The 15,804-nt window shown below is 39.9% G+C and overlaps 1 protein-coding gene across 4 annotated transcripts in view; it reads right to left on the reverse strand.

Moving 5' to 3' along the window:
• The window catches only part of SLAIN1 (SLAIN motif family member 1), a 51,134-nt gene that overhangs the window by 16,827 nt on the left and 18,503 nt on the right, over positions 1–15,804 (reverse strand). For 2 of the 4 annotated variants that reach the window (XM_042029607.1, XM_042029606.1), the window contains exons 3-5: positions 4,624–4,773; positions 2,594–2,743; positions 172–510 (exon numbers count right to left, since the gene is read on the reverse strand). In XM_042029607.1, the coding sequence (XP_041885541.1) occupies positions 172–510; positions 2,594–2,743; positions 4,624–4,773 (639 nt within the window). The remainder of the gene's footprint in view (positions 1–171; positions 511–2,593; positions 2,744–4,623; positions 4,774–15,804) is intronic. The other 2 variants (XM_042029604.1, XM_042029605.1) reach the window with 2 other exon arrangements.

Genomic DNA, 15,804 nt, shown 5'->3' on the forward strand with positions numbered 1-15,804 from the left:
GTCATGACAGATTACATTTTGTAGAAAACTGCTTAACAGTTAACAGTTAACATATCTTAATCATTTACACAAGCTTAAACTATTTGTCACAATTTATGTACAATTCATCTTTAAAATGGCACTGGCACTTGGCAGAGAAAAGACCACTTCTCAGAAAAGCATGCAACCCACCTCCATTAATCCTATTTGGTTGCTGCTCTGGAGTTTGGGCTTGAGGAGAGTAGAAGGGCTGCTGATAAGTATTTGTAGGGAATTGCGGGGAAGTAGGGCTCCTCCTGCAGTCCCGGATACTGGAGAAAGTCTGTGAGTGAGGAATCCCTCTTTGGAAGGGGGAGCAGCGAGTCAGACGTGGCTGTGGAGGTGGAAGGTGGTCAAACTCTTCCTCATCCTCAAGACTATAGTGATCATACTCCTGGTCACTGCATGTCCCTTTTTTTCCCGCATGCAGAGAAACACCGGAAGTGTGCCTTGACACAGATGCTGAAGTTGAAGCATAGTCTTGCCTAAGGCCTGTAAATTCCAAGAGGAGGATGATTCAGCTTCTGCTAAGTGATTAACTCTTAATATGCACTTCAATCTTGAAACCGAAGCAGGTAAGCAGACAATTTTACAGCAAGAATTGGATTTAAAATGTAATCAGGCTGAAGATCTGACGTAGGATTCATCTCATCTACCTTTCAGGCATCTGATCTACCTTTCAGGCATCTAAGTCTGAATTCTTTCCCTCAAAATCTTTTTAAATAAAATACTAAAAAAGAATACAGGAGTCTCCAAAAGACATCTTAGATGCCTTTCTTAAGATGAACCACCCTCAGGAGGTACCTATTTCTCTGCCAATAAAAAGACCACATGGGTACTAAGTTTTTAACTTCTCAATACTCTTAATTAGAGGAATTGCACTCACATTAGTTTTCCAAGCTATTGATATTAAACCTTTGTATTCATGCAACAAAAATGTTTACAACGACATTTGTTAAACTTACAACCCATCTAGATCTTCTGGCTCTCCAATCTCCCTGAACAAGAATTGGTTCCTGATAGCACCCAGTATCATGGACAAGGCTTAGTGGTAACACAACTGTATTTTACACAGGTACACAATCCTACCACCCCATTCTCAGAATGCCAGGTTTTGAAAACCATCTCGCTATTAGCAGTACCCTGTAAGAGCCTGTTTGCTCCAGGTCAAGTGAGAGGGAAGCATTCACATCCCTTGCACATGCCTCCTTTCTCCAAATGCACAGCAGCTAAGGAAAAAACATTGCACTTCCAGGAGCCAAGTAATTATCTGACAGTAGCTGCAGATAACAACCTTCCTAGACTTACAAGAAGCCCTCAGCTTTAACAGATGTCTTTGCCTCATAATGGAAACTTCTTAATATGCTTCCTCACCCCCTCCTCGAGTGGGAGTTTCTATTTCTGGCTGTGAAGAGAGCGTGCCTGCGTGCACATATAGAACTGCCACCTTCCACGGGATTAAGTGGTCAACAACTGTCACATGCTCAAACATTCCCCACCAGCTGCTGCTACAAGGATGAGATACAACCACTGCACCTGACACAGAATAGAAGAAAAACCAGCATTTTTCTTTCCAGTCTGCCAATGCCCTGATTCCTTAAAGAGCTAAGTACCCAAAGTACTTTTTAAACCTTACTCTAAAAAAGATGAGCACAGCTGTCATTTAAGTAATGCAATCCTTTGTATCTTTGACAGTCATATATTTTTTTGCTTTTTAAAATTAGAACACTTGTTAATTTCGCTGCAGAACATGACGCGTGCCACTAGATACTCCGCAAGTTCTCCTGTTGACAGGTGATCACTCTGCCTGCTCAGTCTGGTGGCTTCAGCCAGACCACAGCTCTGATTTTTTCTTCCCATTTTGTTATTTTTGTTTTATATAATCACTTATTACTTGGCATTTTCATTCAGGCCCCTTCTATGAATTTCTCTTGCTTCTAATCTCATCACTTCCTCCTTGATATCTCACTTGTCACTAACAGGATGCGAAACAGATACTCCACTTACTGTCTCAGTGACCTCTAAGTCAAATGCCCTTCATTTATTAATAAAGAAATTTTACAGAAACTACTATTAAGCTAAACTATAATCTATCTCAAAGAAGACTCTAGGCTCAGATTTGTGCATTATCAGTAGTTTTAAACCAAGATATTAAATTTAAAGGCCCCAATTCAGTATTTAAGGGGCATTTAATTTCAAAACTCACCTGACAATTTAAGAAAATTGAAGTGGAGGCAAAAGAAGCCAACAGAGCTGCTTATTTTTACCTTTCTCTTGAAATGCACGTATGAGAACAATGCTTTAGCATCTTCCCTCTCCAGAAATAATTTTATTTCAATTTATATTCAGAAAAATATAAACATCAAATTTTGAAATCCAGTACCAGTTCAGACTAACCTTAACCCAACAACGTGCACACCTTCTCCGTGCAGGTGAAGAGTCTTTCCACCTGCCACTCAAGAGACAACACCATTTAAAAAAGAACCATTTGACGGGAGACCAGACTGGAGCAGTTTTAACTGTTATGGGAAATCTTCCTCAGACTATTATGAAAACCAAAAAAAGCACCACCTACTCTCCTCCTGTAGACGAGCCATGATCTGAACATCAGTGAGGTCCTGCAGCTTGTATCCCATGGAAATGGAATCATCTTCCAGCTCTGAAGTGCTCAGTTCACTGTCTATGGATGACTGTGGACTCAAAGGGGAACTCCTAGAAATGTACCCTATGTAAAAAAACATACACTTTAGGCTACAAATATGTCTGGCCAGCTTTCATTCAGAATCACCTGCTCTTTACATTACAATACCTGAAAACATTTTCTGAATAGCACATGAAAACTTTCAGAAGTGTAGTTCAATTCAGTAACAATTAGCAAAGAGCTTTGATATTCATGAGAAGTATTAAGTGTAGGAATGGATCATTCCTCGGCTTGTTCCCAAAATAGCATTGCATAGCCTAGACAATGAATAATTTACCCAATACTGTTCTGATACAGCTCAGATTTGTTAGTGTAGTCTAACCACATCGGCATTTGCATCTCTCTTGTGGCACTGTGGTTCTCCCTACCCTGTTTTGAAAAACAAGTGGGTATGTGTCACCAACTTCTGCTCAGTACTCAGATGCTGTGTCAGAGCCGTTTAGCTAATTGTACTGTTCTTTTTTTAAACTGTTTATAATTATCATATAAATCAATGACAGTAACAATTAAGATTGAACATTATGCAACAGAGAAAGCATTGCTTCCTTCACAGAGCTATCTTTTGGAAAGGCTCTGGATTCTACTTTTTCCCCGTGTGCGATAGTGAAATATAAACGAATTTGCAATCAGTTGCATAAACTAGTTGTTGTCCAACTTTAAAGAAAAATCCCTAAATCAACTAAAACAGTAAATAATTTTCTAATATCCTCTGGACCACCAGAGACCCACACCCTGCAGGGCAAGAATTGCTGTGACTATGGGTCACCAGTTGTGCTTGTATCACAGGTGTGTTTGCATCCTCTTGCACTGCTGAAAGCAGCCACCTAAAATTCATCCTAAATTCAGCTATTTTCTAATATCTCCAAAAGAAAAGGACAGGCAGGGGATTACTTTGCTTTGGAAGGATTGTATGGAGTAAATGTGTTTGCTTTCTTAAATGTGCAAGTTACAGCAGTCCCTGAGGTTCTGCAGAGGTAGTAACAGCTGTGCTCTTTTGGAGCAGCACTGGGAAGCTAGACAAGGTACCTGAGGCTATCTCAAACAGCATGAGCTCATTTAGGAACTAGGCTTCATCCCACTGAATAGGGAGTACATTTCACTCACATGCAGACAGCTACAGCAGGCGCTGTCTCGAGCTGTATCTCACCCACAGTGCCCATATCCCTTAAAACAGGGCTTTCTGCAGTGATTTCGTGCATCGTAAGGAACACTGCACGCAGATCGGTGGGATACTGATGCTGACATCCTCAGCCCATGCCTGCTCCAGCCAGCAATAAAATGTTAATGCCTCTTCCCCAGAAGATTATTTTCTCCACTACCACTGCAGTTTAAGAGAAGTCATAGATACAAACTGACTCCTGATATCTGTAGTGAAGAAGGAAAATGCAAATCCCTGCAATTTACAAACCACAGAAAGTTTCCAGCTTTCCTAGGACTTGTGTGTTCCCTGAAAATCAGTAGAAAAAAAAATAAATCTTAAACATTAGCAACAAGACTAGTATGAAAACAGGCATAGATTTGCCAGCTCTTTTTATCATAGAGAAATTCTCGTTGCAATTTCATTACACAGCTGCATGTATGTTTCTGCAGACGCAAGAAAGGGGCACCATGAGGCAGAAATGAGCAACAAAGCTGGGGACTGTTTAAGTTGATACAGTCACAACTGTACTATTGGGTGACTCATTAGTTATATCTACTAGCATCACTTTCCCATAACATGCTGCATAACACCTATAGTTAACAGCCATATTTTAGGTCATTTAAAAAAAACGCAACAATCTCCCTCTGACATGTGAGTTCATAGACAATCATCCAAAAAGTGTACTGCTGTTAAATGCTAGCAGGATTAGATTAAATCAAGCATTTTTGTAAGCACTGTAAATCAATAAAAAGATAAGCATTACCTGTCCGTTCGGGTGTTAGTATTGCTTTACTGGAGGTTTTAGAGAAGCTGGGACTATTAAAGCCATTGGTATATGGGGTGAGTCTTGCAACAGGACTATAGGGGAAAGCCAAGGAGACAGGTGTAGAGAAGAGGTTCCGCCATCGGCTAGCTGTTACAGGTGTGACGGAGGAGGGGAAAAAACAAGATTTACAGTTATTAATAGAACAGTACCGTTAGAGAGAAAAAGCATCTCATCTTAATCTGTTCATCATACATTTTTTACTTATTACAAAAGCAAAATAATGGTGAATATTCCACAGCAAATCAGAGTATCAGCATAGTCTTTTACATGTAGAAGTGAGCTCCAAGAAGTTTTCCAGCAAATATATCTGTTTACTATTTTCTATGTATATACCTTTTTTGGTATTTATTCATCACATACATCACTGGGTGACAACACACAAATAACAGAGGAAGTAAAAACTGCTACAGTTAGAAGAGAAACAAAAACGAAATTTGTAGTGCTCTTCAAGGAATTGTTAATGGCCATCAATCATCACACAATTCAATTACCAACAAAATTATCAGTTATGGGAGTTAAGAGACACAGTAGTAAAAGACGCTTAACCATGAAGAGCTAAAAACAACTGTAATCCCGTATCAAGCTTTTAAGCTACCATATTTTCCCTTCTCTTTTTACAGCATAAAATTCCTGATTGCATAAGCACTTTTTTTTTTTTCTTTTTTCACTGTTTCTGGAGTAACAAAACAAGGTATCCCTTTTTCTACATATTGTTTACAAAAAGCTTGCAAGGCACCTGGTCTTCTACGCAATATCAGAAAGCGCTCAAAGTAGGCAAAAATAAAGCTAAAGGGTTATTTAATTTACATTTATTTACCTTTTCTTAGCTCATCCAGTAAAAATATTAATACAACTATCCTTTGTTTTGCCTATTTTACATACCTTGAAAAAGTAAAATAAACAACATTCCCAAGCTCTTCCAAAAATAAATAAATATTAGTAATAAAATTGTTTTAAGAAAAAGGGAAATTTTAAAATATATAAATTTCAGAGAACTCATACAGATACAAGGAAAGATGAAAAACATATGACAGTATTGGGTTTTTATAACAGAATCTATTTTGTACTCACAGACGTTAAGTACAGTGACACAAGAGGGGGAGCCAGGAACATACTTATACTTAGCTTTGAAACCAATGGCATAAAAAAATAAAGCCATTCTCCATCACATGGCTACTTAAAACCACAATCTGCTGTGTTATTTGGACCTGTTCATCTGGTCATTTTACACACTAACAGCTACTCAAAAAATACTCAAGTTTTCTGTTTTCAAACCTCACTACCACCAAAACGATTTAGCAGGACACAAAAACTTTATTCCTCCTCCTTGCTAACATCAATTCCAAGCAGCCATGGGAACAGCAGGGAAGGATGTCTTGGCGGGCTGTCAGTCACATCTTCACAACCTTTTGGAGTAACCAGTTTGTCACCAATCCAAACTATTCCTTTTGCTTTGACTCACTTAAATGTATCCTGGGTTTGTAAGGAGTACAAGCCTTTTCAACTCTTCCCATAAGCGCTGCTAAGCTTGGAGTGAAGACAACTGCCTGGTTACAGCACAGGCACAAAGCAGTCTGCTGGGGACAGGGAGTACCTGCAGGGCTCAAGCTCTGAGGAAGGTAGCTAAGTACATATTAGTAACATATAAAAATTCAAACAGTATTCTTTGCTGTCCCGTCATTGAAGAATTATTGCAATTCTCTCATTTTTGGTGATTCTAGCTCCTTCAAGCTCAAGGAAACCCAAAATTCTGAGATCTTTAAAGGCAGCACCAGCACCACTTTCAGGAAATTGCTCGATGCCAAGCCACACAACACAGACTTCCCGCCTGGATTCTTTGTCCTTAAAGTGATCAGTTCTAAAGTGAAGCATTCAAGTGTCTCAGGACAAAAAGGAGAGCAAATACAGATGGACACAACTCTACAAACTAGCAATTAACACAAATCCCTGGGGATGAGATTAATTCACAAGGTGTTAGTAACAGCAAATTGATCTGAGGCATTCACTGAAAGAAATGCATATGACAAGAGTAGATCTCAGTATCACATCCACAGCTAATGTCTGTCATGTCCACCAGGAACCATCAATAAGAGCAAGGGATGACAGCTCCTTGCGATTTCATTTTCCTGCCTAGCACAAGCTACTGCTTTGTAGCAGCCTGATCACTTGCCAGGCCAATTAGCTGCCAGCATGTTCTCACCCCCAGATGTGGTCAGGCACACAGTATAAATAAACATCATTCATTACCCTCTACAGTAACTGCTGTGAGCTGGCCCACGGAGCACAAGGCAACGGTTATCGTGACTATGAAAGCAAGAACCCACACCAAGAATACAATTAGTATTTATGGCCAACCAGATTTCAAACTCCTCTTTCAAACGACATGTGTTCTCAGGGAAAGGTGGATGGAAGAGGCCAAGAAGCTCTATCTACACTAACCTCTATATATACTAAATCTCTAGGGATACCAATGTAAAATATTCACAATTCTACAAATTTCTGTCACTGTGCCCAAAACAGAGCTTTGTAGTTTAAGCATCAGGAAAGGATGGATACTTTTGAGGCATGTGGTTAAATCCATTGTTTAGGATCAAATACAGAAAATGGTTTTCATTATATTTCAAATGGAAATATCAATGTACAAATTGACTACTTTACCATACTAACAAAGACATCAAAATTAGACTTACTGAAGTCTTGTGCTAATGCCAAAACCATAAAAAGGTACGTAGGAAGCGAGTGCTACAGACATGTAGGCAAATACGTAAACTCATGTAAAATTTGTTAAATCCCAAAATTGTGCAATGGATAGTCATTTTAGAATAGTTATTTTTCTCCAAACAATCTTAGACTGTCCTGGTTAGCATGATAAGCACCAGTCTACTACGCACGGATGAGACAATGTTTTTAAGACCTTTATTTTAAGTTTAAAATACCAGCTGTTAAGCTCTGAATTTTACAGTATTTGTAGCTTCTTCTTAAAGCCCCAGTGCCAGTTGCCTGCAGATGAAGATGATTGGGTACCCTTTAAAAACAAAGTTTCTAATCTTAGCAGTTGAATAGAAACATAGATAATCCTGCTCTGAGTAACTTACAGTGAAGATGCACTGAAGGAAGGAAGAGATTCGGCCATGGAAAGGAAAACAGGGGCATCTGTTTCCATCAAGAGAAAAGAAGCAAAAAAATCCATTTCATTTACTGACAGCAAAGAGGTAAATGCTTTCAATTTGACTTCTTGAAGTATTAAAGCAGTGGAACAAATATTGTAATAAAATAAATTGTCCCAGTCATCTTAAGTCTACAGTTATTAGAAGTGTCCAACTTTTTGGGTGTGATTTCCTTGGCTTTGGTAAATTCTTAGAAAACAGACTGCTGATAATGCACTGTGTTACACAGTACCTACTCCAATATGTTAAAAAAGGACTTTTCAAACTGACCATTTAACTAAGCAATCAAAACCTTTCCTTCAAAAAATAAAATCAGCAACAAGTGAGACTGCTCAGATCTTTAAAATATTTACTAACAGAACTGAAGGTTTAAAAATTAATTAAGACCTTATTTTTATAACATTCCTGGAGCTATCAAAAGGCTAAAACAGATGAAAATAGTAACTCATATAGGAAAATATGAGCAACTAATTAAAAAATAAAAATACTCACCATCATGACTCCTGTGAATTATCAGTATTTAGTAAGAACTGCTAGAAAATTTCACAGGAAAGCCTGAACAAATGAACATCTACAGAACTGCACTGCTCAAAAGGAGCGGCCCACCCTGCAAAACCACAGGATGCTGTACCATCTTTAAAGCAATTCCCATCCTAAAATTAGTTCCTCATTTAAGCTATATAAAGTAAAAGAACTTCCTAAACATATACAGAAGCATGTTTTTGAAAGGGAAGATGAAATTTGCCATTTAAATTAGTGGAAATGTTCATCACCTGGAACACAAGGTAAAAATTGGCAGAGATCCTTGTTATGTTGTTTTAATTTTGAGGGGGTTATACTGATGTAATCAGGGACAGTTCAAGCACAGGACCTCTACCTGAGGAATCAGATACACCTAGAACATCAGATGTGATATATCTAGGACATGTGGGTGACCAAGCACTGGAAAAGGTTGCCCAGAGATGTTGCGGAGTCTCCCTCACTGGAGATACTTGAAAGCCATATGGACACAACCCTATGCAATGTGTTATAGGATGACCCTGCTTGAGCACAGAGGTTGGACCAGATGACCCACTGTGGTCCCTGCCACGTTGAGCCATTCTGTGATTCTGTGGATTCTATTAGCTAAGGCTATCAGGGTTTCCAAGAAACCAAATCAAGTACACGCACATTATAAACACCTTCTACTTTCATAACTCCATCATGGAACTCAGCGAGCTCAGTTTGCCAGAACAAGAACTTACTTCCACTCTAAGCAACACAAATAAAAAGTACTCTTTTGCTGTTAATACAGAAAACAGTAAAATCATATATATCAGTGTTGTACTACTGACTAAACATGCTAAATTATATGAAGCATTATCTGGCTTGTTTATCCACTCAAGTTAGCTTAAGTTTTGTACAGATCTCCAGGGCCAAAGTCAAAAATACATTTTAAGCTCAAGCTGAAAACAAATTATATTTCATACATGCAGACATTTGAAATATGGGTTCTAATTACATAGCCTGAACAAAATCCTCTTTCAAGCCAGCACTGAAGGAACATTTACAAAACTGTCAATCCACAGTACTGCAAATACTTTCCTGCCATAGAGCAGAAAACCCAAACCACTTCCCTGGTGCATTCTGCATATGTGTGGCTACGTAGCAGCCACACTTAAAGATATCTCTCATGGGAGATACCATAAATACAGAGACCTATATGGAAAACAGAAGCATTTAGCTGATCACAGGAGAAAATCAGGAGTACTAGGAAGGAATTCAAAACTCTCTCTTTACCATAGAAAAGAATGCCTAAGCCAGCTAAGAGGCATCACCTCAGTGAGGTATATCTACTATCTCCCTCCCAAAGATGGGTATTTAACATTCACTTTTGGTTCCTGTAAAAAAGCAATTCAGAGTTTGAAAACTACTCCTGCAGTCAGATACACATCTGGGAATAGCTAAGTGTCTAATATGCCTGAAAAGACTGACAGAGGAAAACATGAAGGTATTCCCCACTACCCATTGATTAGTGCTGTTATTGGGACACTGGCTCAAGAAGCAGGAAACACAGGTTCCCACTACTCAGCAGCCTGTGGAGATTTACGTGAGTCACTTGAAAACTCAGAGCTCCTGTAAGAACTTGAAGCAGTACCAGGTAGAAGACAGGTGCTAGATACTTACTGGGAACCAATACTGTGCTGCCCTATCCTGTAACAGATCTTCAGGGAGCCAGGTTTTCAAAGAAGGAGAATCTGTATTTCAGTAGCTCCCGAACACATGGACCTCAGAAGTACATGCAATCCTTTGGTCTGCTTCACGGGGTGAGGCATTCAGCTTCCGTGCTCAGAAGGACTGTAACACCTCCCACAGTTTATCAAAACACAGTGCTTCAAAGCTTTCCTTTGCAATTTTAAGTCCTAAAAATTCACATTTTTGAAAGAATTATGGGTTTACAATTTACAAGATTGTAAAATATGGGCTTAAGACAACAATGTTTTCAGTTCTAGTAACTCTGAGTAAAGAGCATTGAGCTGTACCTGTAAATCTGGAAGTTAGTTTGGGGCATGTCCATTTTCCCATCTTGTTGAATATTACACAGCAAACTTCTTGACTTTTCAAGCAGCACTCTCCTAGTTCCAGTCTCCCATAGCCATCAGCTTTGGTCATCCCATCAGCTTATTCCAGTTATATTTCCTAACCACAGCTGTAGCTCAGTCAGCCATCCTACTAGCGGCAGAAAATTTTGCCATCAGGCACAGTCACACCTCATATGCTTAATGCACGTTTGCAGTCACAGTGAAACTGTCACTGCCCAAAACTATTTCTCTGCCCTGTCACACAGAGCTCAAAAAATGCTTGAGGCTTGTTTGTCATTTCTGTCTGTTGATTTCTCCATCACGAGAGGCACAGCACTCCCTCATCCCCAACTGCAATGAGAACAGAAACTTCCCAAGTATAGACTGCACAAGGTGAGTTCTTTCAAGAGTCAGAAGAATTGAGAGGTGGGGGGAAGGTGTTTTAAGATTTGGTTTTATTTCTCATTACTGTACTCTGATTTGATTGGTAATAAATTTTTCCCCAGGTCGAGTCTGGTTTGCCCATGATGCTAACTGGTGACTGATCTCTCCCTGCCCTCATCTTGACCCACAATCCTTTCATTGTATTCTCTCTCCCCTGAGCAGTTGAGGAGGAGAATGATAGCATAGTCTTCATGGGCATCTGGTGTCTAGCCAGGGGCAATGCACGTCATGGACAAACACCAATAAATTAGGAGGAGCTGAGAAAATTAATAAAGACTGTCTACTTGCCTCTAAGCCTAGGAAAACAGAAAAGCAACTTTAAGAGTATGTGAGAACTTCAGTTTTAAAAATACGAGAAAACTGGGAGTACCTGAAAAGTTTGTTTCCCAATTCATTCACAAGAAGCACATCTCCTTCTGAAAAATTATATTTAAAAGATCTAATATTAGCATAGAATGAGAAAGCAGTTCAGTTGGTATGTATCAGTATAGAACAGCTTGATACATAGAGCTACAACATATACCTCAAGGGCTGCCCCAGCAAAACCAGCACAGACCTCTTTTAAAGGTGCAATCAGAAAGCCTGTCTAAATAGCAGCAGTTTCTATAACTTTTAGCTAGCACAGCAAGTAATGCAATCGGCAGTGGTGTCTGGCATGCTGCTATTGGTGACAAAAATTTAAATTTAAGATTCAGGACTAATCCTTTGCATGACATAGTCCAGTTGTGCCAGTGATTACCTATCGGTGTGAGCAGGGAAGTTTCAAAGGTAAATGTGTAACTACTGTACTTTGATGTATTCCAGTGAAAGGCTGACCTGAAAATTGGTTTTGAACACATTGAATGTTGAAAAAACAACCACAGCACTGTCCAGCTGCAGCATGCTGAAGAGCATGGAAACTCCAACCACCATTCTTTGACCCAATTTTGTCACAAAAATGATTTTATGACATCAAAGAATTCAAAAGACCAGAAAGGACATGGAATTGAGAGGTATAAGCTACTTCCTACAAATCTCAAAAAAGGATACTACATTTTAACTACGTGCTTTGGAGGGTTGGGTTGTGGGTCTTTTTTGTTTTGTTCGGTTTTTTTAACTTGGCTCTTTTTTTAAGGCAAACCCTTTACTGTACACCTATGTAAAACAGACAAGCACAGGGGCCTTGTGAAAAATGCAACAGCATCCATTTTCCTCCCACATGCACAACTCTCTCTGCACACACACGTCCAAAAGCAAATTTTCTGATTAGAGCTAACAGCCAAACTTGGCTTCCCAGCTTCCCTCTTTTGAGAACTCAGCCAAATACTGTAATACTAAGCCTTAGGCACGACCTAGGGCCCCAATCTCTGTTCCCTCCCCAGCTCCCCATTTCTATATAAAAAAAGTCAATCTGATGTATTTTCATTCTATTTGGTGGATTCACCAGAATCCATGAGCATACATGAGCAGCTCACATTGCAGCTTGTTTCAAGTAAGACAGACCTTTCTGAACAGAATACTCATTGTCATGTATTATTAGAGTAACCTGGATATATAGCCCCAGATTCCTCTACCAAACTATTAGTATTTCATTCATTAAGAAGAGTGTTTACCCCACTTCAAATAAGGCATTAAGAGCCTTCAAAAACACAGGATTCTTACCAAAGGGCATTGTGAATGCAAAAATTAACATGGGAAGACTACACAAACTCACAAAAGAAGAATCCACCAAAGGTTAATAAATCACATATAATTCAGAGTTCACATCTGGTTCTGTCAGTCACTGAACTGGATATAAAGCTGGGATGGTGTCAGGGCAGGCATATAAGCTACTTCCCCATATTCTCTCTCTTCCAGTATCTGTTTATGGTGCTTTAGGATGCTGCATCCTATGTCCCAGACGCAATGAAGATGCTCACACATACAGACATTGATGGCTGGCCTAGTCACCTCAGGACACTATTTATTTCTAAGAGGAAGGAGAGGGCATTATTCATCTCACCTCTGCTTGCAAAGGACATGAGCTGTGCCCCTTTGTCTGCTCTGCACACAATGGCAGCCCTGTGTGTCTGGCTTCAATACAGAGCTCTGCATATATTCAAACAGAACTCACTCTGACTGCATTCATTACAGAGAACAATAAACAGAGCTTAAAAACAGAGTTCAAAGACTGCATTCAGTTTTCAGTTTTTCTAAGCAACTGAAAAAGACAACTCTTGCAGCAGTAGAGCACCGCAATGCTTACATACATCCTACTGAAACAGCTTGTAGATACTCATTGAACAACTTTCTCAGCAGCAGTTCCAGTTGAAAGGGTACCTTTATGATAATTAATTTTTTTAAACAAGGAAGAGTTTCTCAATCCCCTTTACCAGGAAGATGAAGCTCAGTTGTATCATCACATTTAAGGGAGAGATGAGAAGTGGAGAAGAGGAGCAGGAAGGTGGGACTGCTGAAGTAGCATTGCCACCAAAAGAAACACACATCAGAGAACAGCCTCCAAGATGCGTGTAAGGGCAGGTGAGATGAACTCAAATGTCTGATATCAGTCACTTCCTCACACAGTGCAGAGTAAAACAACAGCATTTTCACTGTATTTTAACAATTAGCAACAAATAAGGGAGAAAAATGGTAACTACCTCACAATGTCACTCACTGGGTAAAGATCTACCACCATGACGTGCAGACAATGCACCCAAGGCCACTGAAACATCCTCCTCCAACTCTTCCTGTACCAGCTGGACAGACCTCCTGCCTCCACTGGTTCTGGCTGTAAATTTTCAGGTCTCTGGTTACGTTTACCCAGCAGGTACTGACTGAAATGGGCAGGAAAGTTATCATCTAATAATCTCAGCTAGCAGATGTGAAGGGGCAGCAATTCCTGTAGGCACAAAAGAAGAGCTCTGACGAAGCTCTGAAGAGGCTGATGCATCAGCCAGGTGAAGGAAGGACTGTGGCAAGAAACTAATATCTCTTCCACAATCAGCATACCTTCGCAAGCAGCCGGCTGCACCCAGTCTGGTGAGGATAACTAATCTGTTGAAATAACCTTGCCAAAAGCTCCACACCACACTAACTTAGGAGTTGTGGCTTTACTCTAATGTGGAAAGGGTGTCTTCACAAAGACATTCTATTGCAGTCTATAGCACTAAGATTTAAGTAGAGCTGTGTCAGAAGTCATGACATATATACAATTTTAACATTGCTGGAGCATTGTGATCATCATGAATCACATTTTACTCACTGCCTGTTAATCCAAAAGGGAATCATTTTCACCTGCACAATTTGTGAGAGTTTGTATTTTCCTTAATAAAACACAGGTCTATCATTGATTACACACACACACACACGTTACCATAACATCAACATAAGCAAAATCCAAACTCTCATACTCATTGCATAAACACCGTGAAACTCATCCTAACCTGGTTTTCCCTCTTGAATTTGTTACCTTTGGTAAACGCTTTGTTTGTATTTCAGTGACAGTGTGATAGAGCAAAATCCCACAGAGTATTCTGGGAAGAGTATTTTGCAATCAGAACTTGTTTAATTGTTCCGTTTGCCACAACAGTCCACAAATCATAAAAACAGGTACATTTTAAACAGAAAAAGGTCTTTTCCTTTAAATGCTGGCTCTTGGGTCTGTAGCATCTCTCAGGTCTGAGAGACAGTGTGTCTGGGTCTCAGGACATCTCTTCACTGCCTACTTGCTTGCAGAGCACTAGCAACCTTTGCCATATAGTTCATACCTTTTAAATGCAGTGGAGATTTGCTTTGCAGATCAGTATGACATACCCTTTCTAAGTCTGAAACAGTCAAGGGAATGCCTGCAGATGGAGTATGTGGCTGCAGGCATCAACTCTGCAGCTGCCATAATTCAAAACTTGCAGCATCTTCAGCAGAGATGCTTGCCCAGGATGCAGCTCACACAGTAAAACACTGGTTACCAGGAGTTTGATAGCCACCATTCTAGATTTATTACCACCACAGTTCTGTGGGTCATGGCCATTACCCAGAAGTATGAGGACATAGGTAGATCTGTTTTCTCTGGCTCAAAACTGTCGTACTGTCATCATCTCACAGAGAGGTGCCTTTAACTGTAACTGGATCAATGACATATCCTCATGGAGAAGGAAAGTGGCACAATCTTGGCAACCTCACCAGAAATCAGGTTGTTTTGTAAGGTTGTCACTGATTTTCAGGTCTGGTGTACAGAGACAAAGAAAGTTTAAAATCTAAAGTCAGGCCCTGATCAAGACATTAAAAAAAGACAGAAATTCCTTCCACTTTGAGATGGAGACTAGCTAAATAGTTATTTTGCAAGACTTCAAACCACTTAACAGAAAGGAACAGGAGAGCTCCAGCTCTACAACCCTTCCTGGGCACATCCCCTGGGGCATGCTGAGCCCACTAACTCACAACTCTTGATAGCCAAGATTCTGGATCAATGACAAGAGAAACCTAGTATCATACACACAATGAATAATGTATGTTGGAGTGGGAGGGTTTGCTCTAATCTAGGCTAACGATCATAAACCTGTGCACTTAAATAAGCCCCTCATCATCCTAAAACATATCTAGTGGTAAAGTTGACTGCGAGAAATCTGACCTGCTGCTTCTTTGGACATGTTTATGTATTACTCAGAAGCAGGCTTTCAAGCTACCAATCCACCTGGTACATATACTGGTTATGTGACTTTTGTAAGAGGTCCTCCTCTTCCCCAGCCAGACAGCTCTGGCCCTTGGGGCTATCCTTATATGAGGAGTTTGCCTCACCACACCAAGAGGAAGGAGAAGCAGTTTAATGTCCCCTATTCAGAGGGCTTGGCTTCATCCACCCATGTACTTGCCATGTTGGCTGTAGTGACAATTTTTTTCAGTTGCAGTAAAAGCTGCTAAATTACTTTTTTGCTAGTTCTCTGTCAGATTACTCATTGAACTAGTACTTACAACAATGCTGCTTCTCT

This window comes from Corvus kubaryi, unplaced genomic scaffold (genome assembly GCF_017639235.1).
Source record: "Corvus kubaryi isolate FWS band 111438036 unplaced genomic scaffold, C.kubaryi_AGA036_p1.0 37328, whole genome shotgun sequence".
NCBI classification, from domain to species: domain Eukaryota; kingdom Metazoa; phylum Chordata; class Aves; order Passeriformes; family Corvidae; genus Corvus; species Corvus kubaryi.